Source organism: Equus przewalskii, chromosome 1 (assembly GCF_037783145.1).
Source record: "Equus przewalskii isolate Varuska chromosome 1, EquPr2, whole genome shotgun sequence".
NCBI lineage: Eukaryota > Metazoa > Chordata > Mammalia > Perissodactyla > Equidae > Equus > Equus przewalskii.
In genome coordinates this window covers 93,469,441-93,490,002 of record NC_091831.1, presented here as the reverse complement: position 1 = coordinate 93,490,002, position 20,562 = coordinate 93,469,441, and the positions used below count along the sequence as shown (strand labels likewise).

Below are 20,562 nucleotides of genomic sequence, written 5' to 3'. Positions count from 1 at the left end.
ATCACCCAGCTTTAACATTTAACAAATGGCCAATCTTTTTTCATTATCCTGCATACTTGCCCCACATCTCCCCCCAGCTTATTTTAAAGCAAATCCCAGACATTATATTATTTCATCTGTAAATATTCAACTTTGTATCTCAAAGAGATAAGGACCCCTTTTTAACATAGGCATATATAGTCCATTACTATACCCTAAAAGTTTTAGCAATTCCTTAATGTCAGCTAATACTGATAGTATTCTGATTGTTTCATAAGTGACTTTCATGGTTGATTTCTTTGAATTAGGATCCAAAGAATGTCCACGTTTTGCAACATTGCGTTGTGTTATTTCCCAGAAGTCTCTTACTCTAAAATGGTTTCCCTTCCACTTTATTCTCCTTACTGTTTGACCCATATAATTTCCTGCGTTTTGGATTTGGTTGATTTCATCCTTATGATGTCTTTTATCAAGTTCCTGCTACCCTCTATATTTCCTTTGAACTGGTAGATCTTGAGGCTTGATCAGGTTCAGTGTTTGGTAATGGATGATGCTCTGTACTTCCTATGCATCTCACCAGGAGATGAAGATGTGATGTTACGAGTGATTCAGGTATTGTCAGCCAGATCTAACCATTGCAATGTCTCTCATAAGCTTTTTTAAAAAACAAAGTAGATCTAGATCATTACCATCACCCCTGAAAATTTCCTGATTTCTCTCCCCAGTCAGTTCTCATCCCCAAAGTCAATCACTTTTCTGAAATGTCACCATAGACTAGTTTTTCCTGTTCTAGAATCTTATGTAAATGGCATCACACAGATGCCACTCTCGTGTCTGGATTCTTTCACTTATTCAGTTTTTATTGTATGAATATGCCACAGTTTATCTATTCATTTCCCTACGAAGGGTACTAATAAGTCAAAACTCCAGTATCCAAAGGTCACAGCTGGCCGGTCTTAGCTCCCATTGGCTTCTAACGCGTTCCTCTTCCCTCACTACTAACCCCTCAGCCCGCCCCACCACACCTCCCCTCCGCCGCCCCCGGGACCCCATCTCGACGCGTCTCTCCTCGTGCATCTGGGAAGCCAGGGGGTCCCAGGCCCTCAGCTACATGGGAGGAGCAGATTTGATTGACAGCCAAGATCTCCAGTGATCAGTGTCCGTACTCCGAGTTGGTTTCGCCCATTTTACAAAGTTCTGAAAATCGAGCAAGTGCCCAACCCTCGCTTGAGTGAGCTAGGAGATCTGGCTGTACCCTTAAAATTAGTTTAAGGTATAATCCTTTGATCAGAAGAACACCCGCTCTGGCCAGGAACGAGACAGGAACGTTGACGCGTTTCCTTCCGTCTTCAAATGTCCCTTCCAAGACGCCGTCCCCTTCCCGGTGCGCTGAGCGCTGGACCAGTGAACGGCACTTCCGGGAGGTCCAGGAAGTCGCTTCATTCTCTGGCAGGAGATGGGGTTTTCCCGTACGCCGCGAAGTCTGCGGGTGTAGACCAGATCCTGCTGAGCCGCAGAGTGGAGCAGGGAGGGGAGGGGCGGGGCGGGGCGGGACACGGCGGCTGCAGGCGTGAGGCGAGGGCCCCCCGAGGCTGCGGCTGTCTGGCCGGGAGGTGGCCATTCATCCGAGCGTAGCTGAGGACCGAGGGCCCCTTCGGGGTCTCTTTGGAAGTCCGTTCGGAGGCCTGCGGGAGAGCCACCCTGCGCTGACCCTGGGCTGCCACCGGCCTTCCCGGAGCGGGGAGCGTCCGCCTTCTTCCACCCCGCGGCTCAGGGGACCGCTGCCATGGCTTTTCCCCATCGGCCGGACGCCCCGGAGCTGCCTGACTTCTCCATGCTCAAGAGGCTGGCCCGAGACCAGCTCATCTATCTGCTGGAGCAGGTCAGTGCCGCCGCGCCTGGGGCCGTTGGGGCGTCAGCAGTCAGCACTCACTGGACGCACAGTTCTTGTTTGCGGAGATCCCTTGATCTTGTTCCTGGCCCTTGATGTTGTCCTAGGAGCTTCGGCGGCAGGTCCGAAATGCAGCACTCGGGGGAAAACCAGAGGGCAATAAGAGCTGCCCGGGACCCGGCCAGAGGGCTAGTGGAAATTACTTCTTTTCATACAGGCAAGGGAAGCACCACTGGTGCCAGGCATCACTGGGGATGGAAAGGTGCTTAAGACATCTTTGTGATTGTGGATCTTACCCTCCAGTAGGAGCCGTATGAAACACAGATCACCGCACACAGGGTATCGTGTGGTAAACGAGTGATAGCTAGGGTGCCTTAAGCAGTCAGAATAAGCCAGCATTTCTTGGTAGAGTTACTTAGGAATTTTGAGGAACTGGAGCGTGAAGAATAAGCATATTTTCTTTGGAGATGACAGAGCATGTTCGAGGCAGATGGATTGATAGGAGCAAAGTTGAGGAATGAGGGAAGGACAAGATGTACAGGGAAGAGCAATCAGAAGTTACACGATAGGCGTTAGGCAGCCACTGAAGATTTTTTTCCCTGTTTGTGGCATGAAGCAGTACTTGAAGGTGATTCTAATAGCCATGCGTGGAGTGGGGTAAAGGGGCAACAAGAAGTCCAGTTGGGAGACCATAGATCAGACTAAGGTAAGAAAGGCCCACACAAAATTAGTGGCAGTGGGAATGAAGGGGAGGGATGGGTTTTTAAGTCATGGTGAAAGAAGACTCGAAGACTTATTGATTGGTTGTGAAGGTTGAGAGAGAAGCAAAGCTGAGTTTGAGATTTTTGACTTTGCTTAATAGGAAAATAATGCTGTTACAATAATTGTAGTGGGTTACATGTTCAGTTATTTATTTCACGTCCATGTTCCCCACTAGATTGGAAGGTCCTTAGGGACAAGGAATATGTCTATTTTGTTTAGTACTGTGTACCCAGTGAGTACCTAGCTTAGAGTCAGGCACATAGAACATGCTTAATAAATATTTGTTGCATGAACAATGAATGGCAATGAAAAAAGAATTAGAAAGAGGAACAGGTTTGGTGGGGGGAGTTGAATAGCTTGGGTTTGGATGGGGCGAGGTTAAGATGCTGGTAGGAAGTACTGCTGTAACATCCAGCACATAGAAATGTCGAGCTGCAGCTGGGATGAAGATGGGGTCTTGGGAGAACCTCAGGGGATCTGGGACCATTTTTGTTTCTCTTTTCTGTGCCCCATGCTGGTAGCACAGTGGTTTTCACATAAAAGACACTCAACAAATGTCTGAGGAATTGAAGAGAGACGATAGTTAAGGCCACTAGTTCAAGTTAGAGTCACATGAAAAAGAGTAAATGAGACCAAGGATAGAAACTTGTAAGTGGAGTGTAGGTGAGGAAGAGCTGCCCACAAGGATGACTCAACAGGGCCAAAGTGGATTTCTGTGTAATAATATCCTCTTCAAACTAATTTCTTTTGACTTAAATCTTGTTAATGCTATTCACTGCTATTCATGCTTAAAACCTCGGAATTATCTTTGGCTTTCCTTTCCCTCCTCATACTTACTGAACCAGTTGCTGCATCCTATGGATATTTCCTTACAGCTGACTTTTTAAGTAGTGGTTATAAAATAACACACATTATAGAAAATGTAGAAGGTAAAGGAAAGTATAAAGAAAAAAATCATTTATAATCCTACCATAAGATACAAGCACTAACACTGTTAATTTCTTTCTTTCTTTCTTTTTCTTTTTTTGGTGAGGAAGATTGGCCCTGAGCTAACATCTGTTGCCTATCTTCCTCTACTTGCTTGAGGAGGATTGTTGCTGAGTTAACATCAATGCCAGTCTTCCTCTATGTTGTATGTGGGATGCAGCCACAGCATGGCTTGATGAGTGGGAGGTCCATGCCCAGGATCCGAACCTGCAAACCCCAGGCCACTGAAGTGGAGCGTGCAAACTTAACCACTATGTCACCTGGCCGGCCCCAACACCGTTAATTTCTTTCAAGTGTGTAAAAAATTCTGTTACACATTCCATGTATCACTTAAATAAGCTATTTTTGTTCACAGCACCACCAGTTTAATCAGGTCCTCGTTTCATTGCCACAGGCTTAGGCTGCTTGGACTGCTGCATTAGCCACAGAACCTTGCCTCCAGTTTCTCAGTCTCCAGTCTGTTTTGCCCACAGTTCCCGGGTTTACCTAACTAAAATGCCCAGCCAATTGGATGCTTCAGTGCACACAAGCTTTCTGGTTTTCCTTTTTCCGTAGAAGATCAACCCCAAACTCCCTGACTTGGCATTTGGGGCCTTTCGTGCTCCATTTCCAGTCACCTGTTTCAGTCTTCTTTCCCACCATTCCCCTACAGCAAGCTTTCTCAGCCTTGGTGCTACTGACATTTTGGGCTGGATAGTTCCTTGTTGTGAGACTGTCCTGCGTGTTGTGGGTTGGTTAGCAGCTTCCCTAACCTCTGCCTACTAGATGCCAGTAACACCCCCTGCCCAAGTCGGACAACCAAGAATGTCTCCAGACCTTGCCACACATCCCCTGTGGGGCAAAGTCATCCCTAGTTGAGAACCACTGTAAGCCTTATGCGTTAGCCAAACTGAATTGCTTGTTCTGCCCTTGCCATTCAGCTTGTTCTCTTTCCCTGGCCTTTGCTGGAATGCCATCTTAATATGTCCTTGCCAACACCCCACCCATCTGTCAAGGCCTAGTTGAGAGGAAACTTTCAACGACTTCCCCCTCTCTGCCGCTCAGCGTGACCTCTACTTCCTCTGGACAGGTGAGGGAGCAGCGTCAGGAGTGGTGATGCAGGAGTCAGATGACAGGGACGTGTGGTAGGAGAGTGGGTGGGTGGGCGAGGACTGTCCTGGGCTAAGTTTTCTGCATTGAACATGGGTTAGTTTTGTAATTAGAAGAAAAATGCTGCTTAAAAGGATATTTGGCAGTTAGGTGCAGGGTTGCAGGAATGCACAGTGGGGTTTGGTTGGGTTTGGTTTGGTTCAGCAGGAGCTCGGGGTTATTGGGACGCAGCATGGAGCAGGCGGTGGAGAAGAGGAGCAGTGTGCAGAACAAGGTCATGGGCGGGTAGGAGAGTTGAGTGACAAGGACTTAACCTTAGAAAGAAGGTGAAAAATCTTTCCACTGGTACAGAAAATCAGAAGAAGACAAAAAGGTGAATAGATAGAGAAATGTCGACTGTGGAGATAAGCACCACCTACGGTGCTGGGATAGGTGATGTTGAGCATCTGGAGTTTCCACCACCTGAGCACATCATGGCCTGATAGAAGGAAATCGTGACCATGTTCTCCAGGGCAGAAGCTCGGCTTCTGCTGAACGAATGGCTGGAGGAGCTCTCAGCCAAGGTGGGTTGTGTGACCTATGAGTGACCCAAGATACTGTGTCTCCTTCAGCTTCCAGGAAAAAAGGACCTGTTCATTGAGGCAGATCTCATGAGCCCTTTGGATCGAATTGCCAATGTCTCCATCCTAAAGGTACCTGCCTCTTGTCCCAGGTGGACACAGGCCCCTCTTTGCTCAGGAAGCAGTTTTTCTTTTGATGAACAGTAAAAATTACTAGAGTGACCACCCTTACAGGGTGAATATAGGGGGCCTTATTTGGGCGGCCAAAGGGGGATTGATGCTGTTGCTTATATTGTTTTTGAATTGTTTTACTTTTGGGTTTTCTGTTGACAGTTTGAGGCAGGTTCAGTGGGGTGGTTGTTGGGGAGGCAGTTTGATTCCTAGAATTAGCATAACCAGGAGCCCTTGCAGAAGTCCCCTGTCTTTCTGTCATGCTTCGTGGTTTCCAAGCACTCTTATGTCCGTTGTCTTGTTGGCTTCTCTCTGTAGCAACACGAAGTAGACAAGCTTTACAAGGTGGAGAGCAAGCCGGCCGTGAGCTCCAGTGAACAGTGAGTGTCTGGGAGAGCCCGTCCCGGCTCCAGGCTGGAGGGGTCCCGCACGTTTGCCTTTGCTCCGTCCATGGCTCAGATCTGGCACCCTGTTGACGATGTGCTCACTGCCCTGCACTTTCACATCAGGCCTGCCTTGTGCTTTCGCCTTTTCGTTGGTCTCCTTTCTGCCGTTTCTCCCTCCCTTGCCCTCTTTTCTCTCTACTCCAATCTGCCATCTCTAACCAGATTGATTAATCTTGCAAAAATATTTTCATTGTGCTCTTCTCAAGAACCTTCAAGGTTTCCCATCACTTAGCAGTAAAGCCCAGATCGCTCGTCGTCGATTCCAGGCTCTCTCCAGTGAGGCCTCACTCTGCCTTTCTGCCCGGTCTCACGTGTCCCCTCAAGCCTCTTTTGACACACGCTTCCGCGCACTTCCCACCTATGTGTGTGTGCCTCTGCCCTTCTAAGCACTCCATTCACTCTGCCTGAAATTCTCTTCTGTCCTTGCTGCCCTTGTGAAAAACTACCCAGTCTTCAGAGCCTAGCCCCACCCTCTCTGTGAAGCTCTCTGTTGCCATTCCCGTTCAGGCAGATTCTCTGCTCCTCTGGATTCCCATGGGGTTCAGTATTTGTCCTGTTCACTTGGCACACAGTCACATACTGCCTGGGGTTTTGTGTTGTTTTGTTTTAATATTTCTCAAACTTGAGTAATGTACACCTTCCCTTAGAGAAAAAAATTCTCCTGGATATGTGAAGAATACATCCATAGACCCCAATTTGACAATTTTTTTTTTTTTTTTTTTGCTGAGGGAGATTTGCCCTGAGCTAACATCCATGCCAATCTTCCTCTGTTTTTTAGTATGTGGGCTGCCAGCTCAGCATGGCTGCTAACAGACTGGTGTAGGTCTGTGCCTGGGAACTGACGCTGGGCCGCCAAAGTGGAGCACATTGAACTTAACCATTAGGCCACCAGGGCTGGCCTGACATTTTTTTTTCTTTAAAAATATTATATAAGTTTATTTCTATTTACAGTATACACTTTGAGTTGATAGGTTTCATGTTCATTGTGATGGGGTGTCGCTGCTTAAATGCCTTCACAAACCTCCATGCGTTCCTCGCTCTTCAGCCACCAACCATAGACTGCAGGCTTGGGAATGGATGAAAAACACTATTTTAGATTATTACTTTCTTGTATTGTCTTTTAGCACTTGACTATTAACATACTCCATACACATGTGCATCTCATTTTGCCCAATAGACTATAAATTATTGGAGAGCAGTGGCTCCTGGGTCCACCATAGGGCCAATGAGTGCCCCCAGCTCACTGCAGTTACCTGTTGTACTGAGGGAGTCTGCTGTGGTCAGCGTGTGGTAGGCTAAGAGAGCTGGCATAGCTTTGGCTAGGATGCGAACAGTAGGCCTGTCAACAGGGGCAAATGGGGAAAAAGTTAGTGTTGTTTCAGTTTCTTCTAAGCTGCTATCACCAACTTCATGATTTTTCTTCAGAGTTGTTTTTTCCCCCTTCTCTCCCGTAGATTGTGTTTCTTGGTCAGACCACGCATCAAGAATATGCGATACATTGCCAGTGAGTATGCTGCGGTGCTGCGTGTAACTAAGACCTGGGAAAGGGAGGGCAAGGTCAAGGGCCTTGGCCCTAAGGACCCGTTAACAAGAAAAGAGTTGTTGGAGTTGCCATACCACTCCTAGGGGATATCTCCTTCCCAGCTTCTGGTCTAACAGATGGCCCGGGGCTTTCTGGGCTGCATTCCTTCTGTCTGTAGATCTCGTCAATGCTGACAAATTGGCTGGCCGAACTCGAAAATACAAAGTGATCTTCAGTCCTCAGAAGGTGAGTTTGGATCCTGGTAGGAGTGGGATAAGGTAGAATGGGATTGAGGACTAGGAAAGGGTAAGGAGTCAGCGTTTATATCTCCATCTAACAAATTATATCTAACTGAACAAAATGCCTGTCACTGTCTTTTCACTAATGCAGCCCTGATTGTTTAGCAGAGGGTCTCGCCTCAAACTGTCCCAGATAAAGACTGTAGAATTGTGAGAGGCAGCCTCGACATAGATTTCTTTAAATGGAAAGGTTCTCACACTTCTGAAGTAGAATCTGCTCTGTATCTCTTCTAACACTAATTGCTACACAGTAATGGCGCAGGATATTATGGCTTTTCAGTGACCGTCTCCCTATATCTTTAATAATAAACACAATAAGTCATCACCTCCCTGGCTCATACCAGCATACTTCGAAAAGCCTTTTCTTACACAGAAGAGGAACCGTAGAGCCCATTTTACTCGACCTCAGCTTTGAGCAGACAAGGGAGTTGAAGCTCACAGTCACACGGTGAGTGAGCCTAGCCAGGCCAGGTCTCCTCCGTGTCCGCCTCAATAATTGCGGGAAGTACTTGGTGATCTGTTATAGTATCCGCTTCTTGATTCCATCAGGATCCTCTCTCACCTCCGCATCAGTGAGGTGTGTCGTAGGTGCGTCCTCAATCTCATTGATTGGAAGAATGACACACCAGGCCTCGACATTGCCAGCTGCAGGCCTGTCAAGCTGTACCAAGGAGTGTGTGCCACACTTAGAGCAGGCAGAAATTAAAATCAAAAGGACAGGGGTTTATTCTTTCTTAATTTTTCTAAGAAAATCCTAGAGAAAATAGAAGCACTAGCTAAAACTAAAGACGCTGATGTCAAACTGTCTGGATGTGAATCCTTGCTTTAGCACTTGTTACCTGTGTGATCTCGGTAAGTTACTTGACTGCTCTGTGTCTCAACTTTCTAATCTGTAAAATGGAGTCGATAATAGTATTTATCTCTTTTAATTTAAATGAGATACCTTTCAGTCTCTTTTAAGAAATCTAGTGGAGGGGCCAGCCTGGTGGCACAGCAGTTAAGTTCACACGTTCCTCTTTGGTGGCCCAGGATTCGCTGGTTCGGATCCTGGGTGCGGACCTATGCACTGTTTGTCAAGCCATGCTGTGGCAGGCATCCCACATATAAAGTAGAGGAAGATGTGCATGGATGTTAGCGCAGGGCCAGTCTTCCTCAGCAAAAAGAGGAGGATTGGCAGCAGATGTTAGCTCAGGGCTAATCTTCCTCAAAAAAAAAAAAAAACAAAAAAGAAATCTAGTGGAATCATAGGCTAAGATTGTTTTCTCATCATGTAAAAGGAATAAGGGGAAAGAGCCAGGGACCTTCCTTTGAAGATCGTTTGAAGATTGATAGCACAGTCTTATAGCTATTTATCCTTTTTAGGAATACAAAGATGTCAAGTCTAAGATTATTACTAGGACAAGAAATTATTGAGTAAGACAATCAATCAGAATTATAGGTTACTTTTATTTTTTATTCAAGTATTATTGACATACAATATCCTATTCATTTCAGTAAAGGTTACTTTTGAGTGTTACTAAAGGAGCTATGGCAAGAATTTTTAGTTTTTAGAGGCTCTAGTCTTTTCTTCAAGATACGCTTTCAAGGACAGATTTGTTTAAACAGGGATTAGAACAAGTTGGTAACAGTTTCAAATAATCCTACAAGTCTCCATATTACACAGAAAACCAAAATTGTTGCTTTTATGAATTTTCTTGATATAACACCCCATCTAATAAAATTCTTTGGCCTATTTCATGTCACAGGAAGCTCTCTCCCTTGGTAGCCGTAGGGAAGGGAAAATCACTCTCTCTGCCTGAGACTCTTTGTTGACTGTGAAGATGGGCAGTTTTTAAACTGGACTCCAGAATTCCGTTAGTTGGCATTAAAGTTAAAAGTAGGCCTATACTAGGGGCCGGCACATGGCTGAGTGGTTAAGTTCATGCACTCTGCTTCAGCAGCCCAGGGTTCGCCAGCTCAGATCCTGGGCGCAAACCCACACACTGCTTATCAAGCCATGCTGTGGCAGTGTCCCACATAGAACTAGAATGACCTACAACCAGGATATACAACTATGTGCTGGGACTTTGGGGAGAAAAAAAAACAAAAGAGGAAGATTGGCAACAGATGTTAGCCCAGGGCCAATCTTCTTCACCAAAAAGTGTACCTTAAAAAAAAGTAGGCCTATAGATTTCAGTTTTACTGGCAGAAATGAGTGAGGGATAAATCGGACTCTTCTGTGTAATAGTGAAATAAGGAACATATAGCATTTATGAGGATTAAGACACTTAATCCTTGTAAAACACTAAGAACGATGCCTAGTGCATGTTAAATGCTTAATGTACATCCACTGTTATTGTCGTCATCATTATCCAATGGGATGCCCTCAGCTTTCTTCCTCATTACCTCCTCTCCCCTCTTGTCTTGGAGAAGGAAGAGACGTGACCTTGTCCCATCTAAGATCAGCCAGTTCACCCTTGTTCTTGGCACCGTCCTTGTATTCCTTCTCTACTCTTGCTTCATCGGGTAGACTTTCTCTTGTCTCCAACCATGTCCCTCCCTTCTAAACCGTTCTCCCCCTTTCTTCTCTCTGTCAGGGCTCCCTTCTTTCATGGCCAGACTTCTGTGAAGAATTATCTGCTGCTGCTGCTTCTGCTTCCTCACCTCCACCTTCATCATCTTTTAATCTGGTCCCCTAACACTTCTCTTGTCAAATCCAAGAATGTTTGTTTCATGCTCGTCCTGCTTTACTTCTCTGGCATTTGACACGTTGTTCATTCTTCTTTGAATCTCTGACCTTCCCTCCCTTTAGAGCTGCTGTTTTCTCCTGTTCCTTCCTCTCTGTATTATTTCTCAGTCTTCTCTGCCAGCTCTCACACTGTGCATCCCTTTAATTTTGGGGATCCCTAGAGTCCTGTCCTTAGCTCTCTTCTCCCTTTGTGTTCTTTTCTCTTGGACAAACCAACCACTTTAAATACAACACATGTGCCACTGACCCCCAAGGTTGTGTCTCCAGACCTCCCTCAGTGTCTCCAGAGGTCCCATGGACATGTCCTAACCAGGACGCCCTCTCCACACCACTGCTCTCCACCTCCTGCCTGCTCCTCCTCCACTGTTTCTATAGCATTGTCAGGCTGTTCCTGCCATCTCTGCCTGTGGGACTCAGCCCTCGGTGACAGCTGAATACCTTCTCCTTTGTAAAGCTTTCCCACTCTCTCAGGGAGAAAAAAGCAATTGACTTAATACATAAATAAAATGGATGAAAGGGAAAGAAAGGGATTCCAGTGGGAACTGTCTGAGTTCTCTTGTTTTTGTCGCTGGGTTCAATAAGTGGTGTCCTCTTCCGTGAGTATAGAGAAACGCCAGAGAAATAGAAGGAATGGAGAAGAGGGTGGCTACTCATGAGCTTCCTTTTCTCTTTCAGTTTTATGCGTGTGAGATGGTGCTTGAGGAAGAAGGAATCTATGGAGGTGAGAGGAGGTGAATGTGTGTGGGAAGGGGGAGAACATATAGAAGAAGGATAGAATTGTTGCTCCCCTGCCCCCTCTCCTCCTTTGCCTTGTCTCAGACCTGCTGGCCTAGTGGGAGGACAGGTTCCTGAGAAGGGCATGGGAGTAGGACCCCACTTAGAGCACTAGTGGGGTAGGGTGAAGGGGACGCCAGGCTTAGAGCTGGAATTCACCAACTGCTCTAGTCTGACCTTCCAAGACACCAACACGGACAAACCACCTTCCCTCCCCTGTGTATTCCTCACTCCGTTCACCGTGCAGCACAAACCTGATCATGGCTCCCCCTGCCAAAAATCCTGCAGTGGCTCAATCTGAAGCCCAGAAGCCTCAGCATGGCCTCTTGCGCCTCCTGCAGTCTGGCCCCTTAGCTTCATCATGTGCTACTCCTTCCTCCTAACTCACTACCTTCCAGCCTGCGTGACCTTGCACATGGTTTTCCTGCTGTGTAGAATATCCTCTACCCTACAAATCTTTGTCTACCCAAATCTTACTCAAATTCTAAGCCGAAGTGTCACTTGTTTAGGGAAGTTGTTCCTGTACCCCTGGTTGAGGTTGATCCCTGAAATATTTGTGCTCATGGACGGCTGTTTGACTTCTTTGGAGCACAACTATAATTGAATTTGTCTCCCACTAGATTGTAAGCTCCGGAAGGTTGGGAGTGTGTCCATTTTGTTCACCACCATCACCTAATGCTTCCCCTAGTGCCTGCCAGTGTGCAGCTTCCGTCAGTGTTTATGTAACAATGAAGGTTCATTTCCTGGGCACTTTTGGTCGGCGCTCTGATGGAAAAACATCCCTTATCACACTGTATTACAGGTTGTAGTTCAGGTCTCCTTTTGTTGCCAGACTGAGCTCCTCCAGGCACAAACTGTGTCTTCATTGAGTGTCCCGTGCTTAGCGCGGTACCTGGTATGTGGCAGGCACTTGGAGCTTTTTGCATGAGTGTGGTGGACCTTCCCTCTTAATGTGGAAGCAGCCTCTGCAGGGAGGCTGATGCTCTCTGTCCCCACAGATGTGAGCTGTGACGAATGGGCCTTCTCTTTGCTGCCTCTTGATGTGGATCTGCTGAGCATGGAACTACCAGAATTTTTCAGGGACTACTTCCTGGTAAATGCGGGGTCCTTAGGTCTTGGCATCAATGGGTGGGGATGCACTTGGAGTCCAGTGGGCTAGACATGTAGATGTAACCTTCATCCAACTTAAATAATTTATTATGAGTGATAGTGATTTAGAGACTGAGTGCTACTGATTGATGTCCGTGGACTTCCTTTGGGGCCAATCAAAATGAACTCTTTCAAGCACTCCCCAGACCCTGCCTTCCTCCTCCAGGGCTTCTAGGGCTCAGCACTTTCTAGATGGGTTGATTAGGTTGATCCGTATCTTTGTGGCCCATGTGGTCCCTGCAGGAAGGAGATCAGCGTTGGATCAACACGGTGGCACAGGCCTTGCATCTTCTCAGCACTCTCTATGGACCCTTTCCGAACTGCTATGGGATTGGCAGATGTGCCAAGGTGAGCACGAGCAGTGCTGTTGTCCCGCTAGCCCCTCTTTCACCTGTTCTCACCCCACCAAGGCTTGTCCATGGGCATCTGTGATATGAGGTATATTCTCTACTTTGCTTTTATTGCCCCAGAATAGTTCCTCAGAGAGGAGGGTTTGTGCAGCTAACAGAAAGGCAAGAGCCAGGGGTAGCGTTCCTGAACCTCTTTTGATCTCTGGGTACGGAGATGCTCCTTCACTGGTATGGGGGGGCGGGGAGGGATAGCAACAGACAGGAGTAGAATAGGCAGTAATTTTTACTAATTAGCTCCCCTTGTGGGGTCAAGGAGAAGTGTCACATGGAAAGGGGTTGGCTTCTGTAGGTGTGGGGCTGCAGTAAGGACCTGGACACGAGACTGAGAATGTCTTGGGTCCTGGCAGATGTCCTATGAATTGTGGAGGAAACTGGAGGATGAGGAGGATGGTGAAACCAAGGGCCGAAGGCCAGAAATTGGACATATCTTTTTGCTGGATAGAGGTAAATTATGCTCTGCACTCCCTTCATCTTTGGACCCTAGAAGACATGGGAATATGGAAAATGGGGTGGCACAGTTAGGATCCTCAAGTTGGGGCTGTGAATGCCGGCGTTATTTGGAGCATGGGCCTTGGACCCTTTAGAAGGCCTTTGAACTGATACTGAGCAAATTGGGTAGAAGGCTGCATCGGGGAGGACCCTCATGGTCGGGGATCTTGGTTTCAGACATGGACTTTGTGACGGCACTTTGCTCCCAGGTGGTTTACGAGGGCCTGGTGGATGACACCTTTCGCATCAAGTGTGGTAAGTGGCATCTTGCAAAATGGAGGTGGTCATCAGCCCCTGGGCCTCCTGCAGTGGGCCACGGCTTGTGGGAGAGACCCAGACTCTGAGCAACCTCCTGGCTTCCAAATAGTTTAGGGGACCTTTAATGGCAGTTCAGGAGAGTGTTGGAGAAGGAAGGCCTCATTGGAGATCCTCATAGCTGTCCCCTCTGCTCTCAAAGGGAGTGTCGACTTTGGCCCAGAAGTCACATCTTCTGACAAGAGCCTGAAGGTGCTACTCAATGCTGAGGACAAGGTGAGGGTGTGGGTGCTGGCAGTGGATTTCCCCAGGGCCACTGCTCCCGTGAGGCTGGGAGGGGAGGCTGAGTCCACAGGAGAGAGGGATGCCAGTGGGTGAAGAGCGCGTCCCAGAGCACGCGGCAGGGATTTGACGTAGACTTATCGGTACCCACTCAGCGTTCTTTGTACTTTTGTTAGAATGGCCGAGCGCTCCTCCTGTGCTGTCGTTACACTGGTGAGGCAGGAAGGCGCAAGTTACAGTTCTGTGTAGTAAGTTGTTCCTGTCTTATTCCCCTCACAGGTGTTTAATGAGATTCGTAACGAGCACTTCTCCAATGTCTTCGGCTTTTTGAGCCAGAAGGCCCGGAACTTGCAGGCCCAGTATGATGTGAGGCTCCAAGCCTGGGCTCCTCTGTTTTGTTTCCTCAGTGGCTTCCCAAGGCTGCTGCCCTTTGACTCCCCTTCTGTTCTACAGCAGGCCCCCTGTCTTTTCTCTTGGATGGGTGGCAACTGAGGGAGTGTAGTGGTTTCTCCTGTCTGAGGGCAGGGAGAGGCTGACGTTGTGGGGACTTCCCCACAGCGCCGGAGGGGCATGGACATCAAACAGATGAAGAACTTCGTGTCCCAGGAGCTCAAGGGACTGAAACAGGAGCACCGCCTGCTGAGTCTCCGTAAGTTTCAGCTTAGGGGAGGGTGAGGGGAAAGCCACAGAGGAGCATTGCCTCCTGAGAGGAGATCCCTGTTCATCTGCCAAATGATGATCTTATTTGGTCTAAAATGGGAAGAAGAGCTTCTGTGTTTTGCTTTCAGAGGTTTTTATGCTTCTGAACCATGAAAGGATATTCTTCTAGAACCAGGAATATGTCAGCTCCCTTTTCACCCTGTCTGCAGATATTGGGGCCTGTGAATCCATCATGAAGAAGAAAACCAAGCAGGACTTCCAGGAGCTCATCAAGACCGAGCATGGTACTGCAGCAGCCTTGCTCCGTTACTTCTCATGCTTCTGCTTCCCTGCCCCCCGACCCCCTCCCATCCTGAACAGATGCTCTCTGGCTCTTTCCAGCTGAGGCTGGCTGTGTGGAATGCTGGTTCCTGCCAGAAGTCCTGGGGGTCCCTTAACCCACCCTAAGGATGGAGAAAGAAATGGGGAGACAGACGCCTATTAGCATAGATGGCAACAGCTGAGCTGCTGCCCAGTAACAGACTGTCCTCTGATTACTCACAGCACTGCTGGAGGGCTTCAACATCCGGGAGAGCACCAGCTACATTGAAGAGCACATAGACCGGCAGGTGAGCAGGAGAGCGGAGTGTTGGGAAGGTGTTTAGAGGTGGGGCCGGCCTCCAGCAGGAGGAAGGGAAGAGAAGAATGTGCGTTATGAAACTCGAATTCTCCTTGGCTTTTTCTTCCTGTGCAGGTGTCACCTATAGAAAGCCTTCGCCTCATGTGCCTTTTGTCCATCACTGAGAATGGTGAGTCTCAGGATCAGAGATTCAGACTGAAGCCTCTCCCTCAGGGATAGAAGTCATTTTGAAAGGCAGACATAAATATCTTAGCAGACAGAACGTTTCCCTGTAATTTTGTGAATTCTTTCCCCTGTAAAATAAAGGAGTTTTTTGGCGGACAAAATATCCCCAGGTCGTGGGGTAATTTACTGTCCCAGCCCTAAGCAGGAGCACATCCAGGCACCCCAAACAGGGCCTGCCACATCTTAGGGCTGCAGAGGGGTAAGCTGAGTGGCCTTTCTCTCATCATTCTATCTGGCTTCCTACCGTCAACAAGATTTCATAATAAAGATAGAGTCCAGGAAAATGGGACTGCTAACCAATTTCATAACCATTTTTTAAAATTTATTTTCTTTTCCCCCAAAGATTTTATTTTTCCTTTTTCTCCCCAAAGTCCCCCAGTACATACTTGTACATTTTTAGTTGTGGGTCCTTCTAGTTGTGGCATGTGGGATGCCGCCTCAGCATGGCTTGATGAGCGGTGCTGTGTCTGCACCCAGGACCTGAACCAGGGAAACCGTGGGCCGTGGAAGCGGAGCACAAGAACTTAACCACTGGGCCATCGGGCCAGCCCTGCATAAACGTTTTAAAAACCCAGATTCTGCAACCTTTTATGGGAACTTGTTTTTACTGTTGAAGTCTTCCAGTTGGTGAATATTCTTTAAGGTTGCTTTCTACCCAGAGAAGTAGTTTGCTTATTCTAAATCTCCTTTATTGTAGTTGGAAGCCCATTTCTTCTTACCTCTGTGGAGAAAAACGTCCCAGACTGCACTTTTGGAACTCATATGAACACTATTCCTATTCCTCAAGAGCCGTAAAGCAGTTCCCAGTAGACCCGGCACATAGACAGGAAGAAAGGCACAGGAAGTCCCTTCTCCTCCTCCTGCTGCGTGCCACCCCAGCCCCACTGCAGATCAGCAGTCGTTGCAGGGTCCCTTCCTTAGCACCCTTGTGGTTCAGGGCTCTTCCTTGGAACTTGCAGAACCAGGCTTTCCCTTTCCATAGGCAAGCTTGAATTTAGGAGTCAGTCCAGAATCAACTGTGTAGGATGCAGGGTTAACATCATTTACTGAATCCTTCCATCTCATTAAGGTTTTGTTGGAGGGAGAAGAGGGTTGGTTGGTTTGGCCATTTTAGGACACCACAACTGGCTCGTCAACCAGTTCCCATGAACCTGTATCTTCCTTACCCTTAGGATTGATCCCTAAGGATTACCGATCCCTGAAAACTCAGTACCTGCAGGTAAGGCCAGGAGAGTGTATTCCTGAAGGATCTTGGTAGAGGGAGGTCACTGGACATTTTTGAAAGAGGGAAGGGAAGAAATGGCCCCTTTCCTGTCCCCGTCATCATCCTGTTCCCATCTGGCCTCCCTCTTAGAGGTCCGAGGGAGAGTCAGCTTTCAGCATGCAGAGACCCTTCCCACAGCCCTGTTTCACTCTGCTCCCCTCCCACGTGGGTGGCCGGTGCTGAGAAAGTTTGAACAATTTAGATGTTGGACCCAGCTGGTGACCCTGGGACTCTCCCTCACTTTAGCTCCTTGCGAGGCAGTGATACAGCTTTCCTTCCAGGTCCTTCCTCATCTGTGAAGCCTTCCCCTCCATCCTCATGTCAGTAGCTTTCTCTGTTCTGTAGTAGTTTCGTACTGCTTTTATTCTTTGTTTGGTGTTTGATTATTTCTGACATGAAAGTCCTTCACACAGACAGTGTGAGCTCTTCAGGCACAGACTGCATAATCCCCCTCTCCCTCCCTCTCTATTACTTCACAGTGCAGGATCCTTGGGGGGCACTCAGTTAATAGCCAAATTGCCTTTTCTTCAGAGCTACGGCCCTGAGCACCTGCTGACCTTCTCCAACCTGCGGCGTGCTGGGCTCCTGACAGAGCAGGCCCCGGGGGACACCCTCACAGCTGTAGAGAGCAAAGTGAGCAAGCTGGTGACCGACAAGGCTGCAGGTGAGCAGGGAGCACAGGTAACCCCTCCCCTCCTCGGCTGTTGTTCCCGCTTCTCTCAACAGGCAGAGCACCCTGGGGGAGAGAGCGAGCTGGGAAGGAGAATGGGGTTCCTTCCTGTTACTACCCTTACTACTGCTACTCCGGCTAGTAAGAGCAGTTTCCATTTACTGAACACTTAAGCGTGTGCTAGCCCTTTAGATACAGTTTTTCTCTTAATCCTCGCAAAGGTAAGTTTTATTATCTCCATTTTACAGATGAGGAAACTGAGGCTTAGAGGGTTAGTGACTTGTTCAAGGTCCCTCAGTTAGTAAGTTAGAATTGAACCTAGGTCACATGGACTCCAGAGCCCACACACTTAACCAGTAAACGAGGGTCATCCTGTAGATCACATTTTGTGAATAGCTGGTACCCTGAAGGCGGGGAAGACTTGGGGTGGGTAGAAGGGTGGTGAATGTCTTGATCAGTTCCAGGGAATTGCAGGTGAACAGCTTTGTGGGGGGTCTTCAGATGTGATAGGTCCTGCTATTTGAGAAGAGGCGGTCCTGTCGTTTCATGAATGGTGTCGCCTCTGGCAGTGTCATGAATCCCTAGACCTTAGATGAAACCTAGCACAGATTTCTTCCCCAGGAAAGATTACTGATGCTTTCAGTTCTCTGGCCAAGAGGAGCAATTTTCGTGCCATCAGCAAGAAGCTGAATTTGGTATGTGGAACCGAGATGGCTAGGGGAGGCAGCGGGTTCAGCCCTTTGTGGAGCACTTTGAATCCACAAAACCTTTTTGTCGTTTTGTTTTTATAAAGATCCTTTCATTTGGTAGCGTTATAGCATGAGCTTAATTTAATAATGAGATGACACAAAGACTCATTCATTCAATAAACATGTTACAAGCACTTACCAATGCCAGAGAGTAGGCTGAGTGCTCCTTCAGTGACATACGTGTCCCATGTCGCTGAGGGGCCAGCCAAGGGCCACCCTTCCCTCCAGCCCTTCAATAGGGAGCATGGGGACTCATTCAAGAGAGTTGGCGGGTACTGAACAGAAGCCTTCATCTTTGGTTCTGGAGTCTTTTTTTTTTCAGGGCTCTTGCTAGTTCTCCCTTCAGTTGAAATAAGAACTGTTCTTTGGGATATGGAGTAAAGCACAGGAGAGATGAGTTGTTACTTGCCTCATGTAGTCCCCTTTGCCCTCTAGATCCCACGTGTGGATGGCGAGTATGATCTGAAAGTGCCGCGGGACATGGCATATGTCTTCAGTGGTGCTTACGTGCCCCTTAGCTGCCGAATCATTGAGCAGGTGAGAACAGGTGACTCCCATCGCTCCCATTCTTACATCACTCTCTCTGCTTTCTCTTGGTCCCTGGCCTATCCCAATTTTTAACTACCCTAGTAACTAGCAAGAAACGTGACAGCCTGGCTGCTGCCACCTCCCTTTCCTAAGCCGGATACAGTCTTAGACTTGAAACCAGTGCTTGCACCTTCCCAGGTGCTGGAGCGGCGAAGCTGGCAGGGTCTGGACGAAGTGGTGCGGCTGCTCAACTGCAGTGAGCTGGCATTCACAGGTGCGTGGCATTGACAGGTGGGGGCACGGTGGAACGACAGGAGGGCTGGGTGCATCGCCCAGTACTCTCGTGCCAGTGAAGAGCTGAGTCTGGTCTCGTCTTCGCAGACATGACCAGGGAAGACAAGGCCTCCAGCGAGTCCCTGCGCCTCATCTTGGTGGTGTTCTTAGGTGGCTGCACGTTCTCTGAGATCTCAGCCCTCCGGTTCCTGGGTAGAGAAAAAGGTAAGAGAGAGCAGAAAGCTGAGAACAGGCCTCATGGGATCCAGGGGACACAGGCCAGCACTCACGAAGGCTTCTCTGCTGGCCTCTGGGTACCACTGGCTGTAGTCTTGCTGTGAGCTGAATAGCAGGGAGCCCAGTTCCACCAAGCTTGTCAAGTCGTTGTGCCCAACAGCATGGTATGGCTACATGTATGTCTGTAAACTGGTGCTGTGATCCAGCCAGGGCTGTGGGACTGGAGGGGCTTGATAAGCTAGTGTTGGGGGCCTGTGATCTACTCTTAGTCACGTACGCTGGTGCTTTTGACTCCTTAGGGTACCGGTTCATTTTTCTGACGACAGCAGTCACGAACAGTGCTCGCCTTATGGAGGCCATGAGTGAGGTGAAAGCCTGAAGGTTTCCCTGCCAATGTTGAAGTCTTCCCGGGACACGTTCCCCAGTGGGATGCAGGAGTCTGGCTCCCAGCTGCTAACAAAGTCTCCGCCAGCTACTCTACTAAGAGCTGGGCAGCACGGAACTTATTTGGGACTTAGAGAACATATCTGAGGAGAGTTCACTTGCTGCCCCCAGGATATTTCTCTTTTTTGTTTATGAAGGACAGCCCATGCTGATAAGACAAGGAAGAAGAGGCATCTTTTGCTAAATCCTGTTTGAGTATCATTGTAAATAAAGCCTCTACTCTCAAATGTGGGATGTTTACTTCTGGACGCGCACGTCCAGCTTTGAAGCACAGGGGCTTTACACAGGCCTCCGTGTGTGCTGTGGCCTGCACTCTGGTGGCTCTGCACCCGGTCTGGTTCCTCCTTGAAACCTGCCCTGTACCAGAGATTCCCCAGCCAGAAAAGGAGGGGATGGGTTAGGTAGAGGATCAGTGAGCACCCTTTCAATTCTAAAATTCTTGACTCATTCTACTTTAGAAAAATGAGTTTTATTGTTTTAACTTAAGGAGACGCATTAATTTTAAGCGTTTGTTTCTTATTGCAGAGTGAAAGACCGTCCCCACTGTTAGGGCAATTTCAGGCATCAGCAAATGGTGCTCTTGTAAGGGTCACCAGTGCCCCCCTAATTGCTGATGCTAGTGGCCTTTCTCTCTTGCTTTACCTTTTAAAAATTGTGAACTGTAACCACATCTACTAGTGGTCTCTTTTCAGTCCTCTTCTAACTTCCTCTCACTGATAACCACCTTTCCTTCTTGAAATTCTCGTATTCAGCTACCATGACACTTTTTTTTGTCCTCCTACAGGATCCTAGGTTGTACTTCTGTCCCCTGTGATTACTCCTCTCTGCCTCTCCACATTTGTTGACACCTCCCCTCTCTCTGTCCTTGTCATCTACTTCCAGATCCCAAGCTTTTGTCTCACTGCCGAGCTTCACACTAGCATTTCCAACCTGGGTGTTCCACAGGCACTTCAGACTCCACGTCTAAAATAAACTCTCAACTCGAACCTCCTGTCCCCACTTTGAATCCCTAAACCTACTCCTCTTCCTTTATTCCCTTAATTGACATTCTCATCATCTACTCAAATTTTGTTCTTGCAAGAAATTATATCCTTGACCTC

General features: G+C 48.0%; 1 protein-coding gene across 1 annotated transcript; it reads left to right on the top strand.

The window, feature by feature from the left end:
* Positions 1-1,353: 1,353 nt before the first annotated feature.
* On the top strand, positions 1,354-19,689 carry VPS33B (VPS33B late endosome and lysosome associated). The gene is made up of 23 exons (XM_008531755.2): positions 1,354-1,861; positions 5,320-5,400; positions 5,758-5,819; positions 7,340-7,389; positions 7,586-7,653; positions 11,110-11,155; positions 12,207-12,301; positions 12,601-12,705; positions 13,115-13,211; positions 13,434-13,511; positions 13,714-13,787; positions 14,073-14,159; positions 14,352-14,442; positions 14,663-14,737; positions 14,997-15,061; positions 15,187-15,241; positions 16,470-16,516; positions 17,093-17,225; positions 17,853-17,926; positions 18,416-18,517; positions 18,707-18,782; positions 18,890-19,006; positions 19,318-19,689. Exons 1-23 carry the CDS (start codon positions 1,766-1,768, stop codon positions 19,395-19,397), a joined length of 1,854 nt encoding a protein of 617 aa, XP_008529977.1. The 5' UTR covers positions 1,354-1,765; the 3' UTR covers positions 19,398-19,689.
* Positions 19,690-20,562: the final 873 nt, after the last annotated feature.

Bases quoted from the DNA above. Each gene is read 5' to 3' on its own strand.
- VPS33B (XM_008531755.2), top strand. From the start codon at position 1,766: ATGGCTTTTCCCCATCGGCCGGACGCCCCGGAGCTGCCTGACTTCTCC. The intron at 5,401-5,757 runs GTACCTGCCTCT...TTCTCTCTGTAG, and splicing joins CCAATGTCTCCATCCTAAAG to CAACACGAAGTAGACAAGCT. The intron at 7,654-11,109 runs GTGAGTTTGGAT...TTTCTCTTTCAG, and splicing joins TGATCTTCAGTCCTCAGAAG to TTTTATGCGTGTGAGATGGT.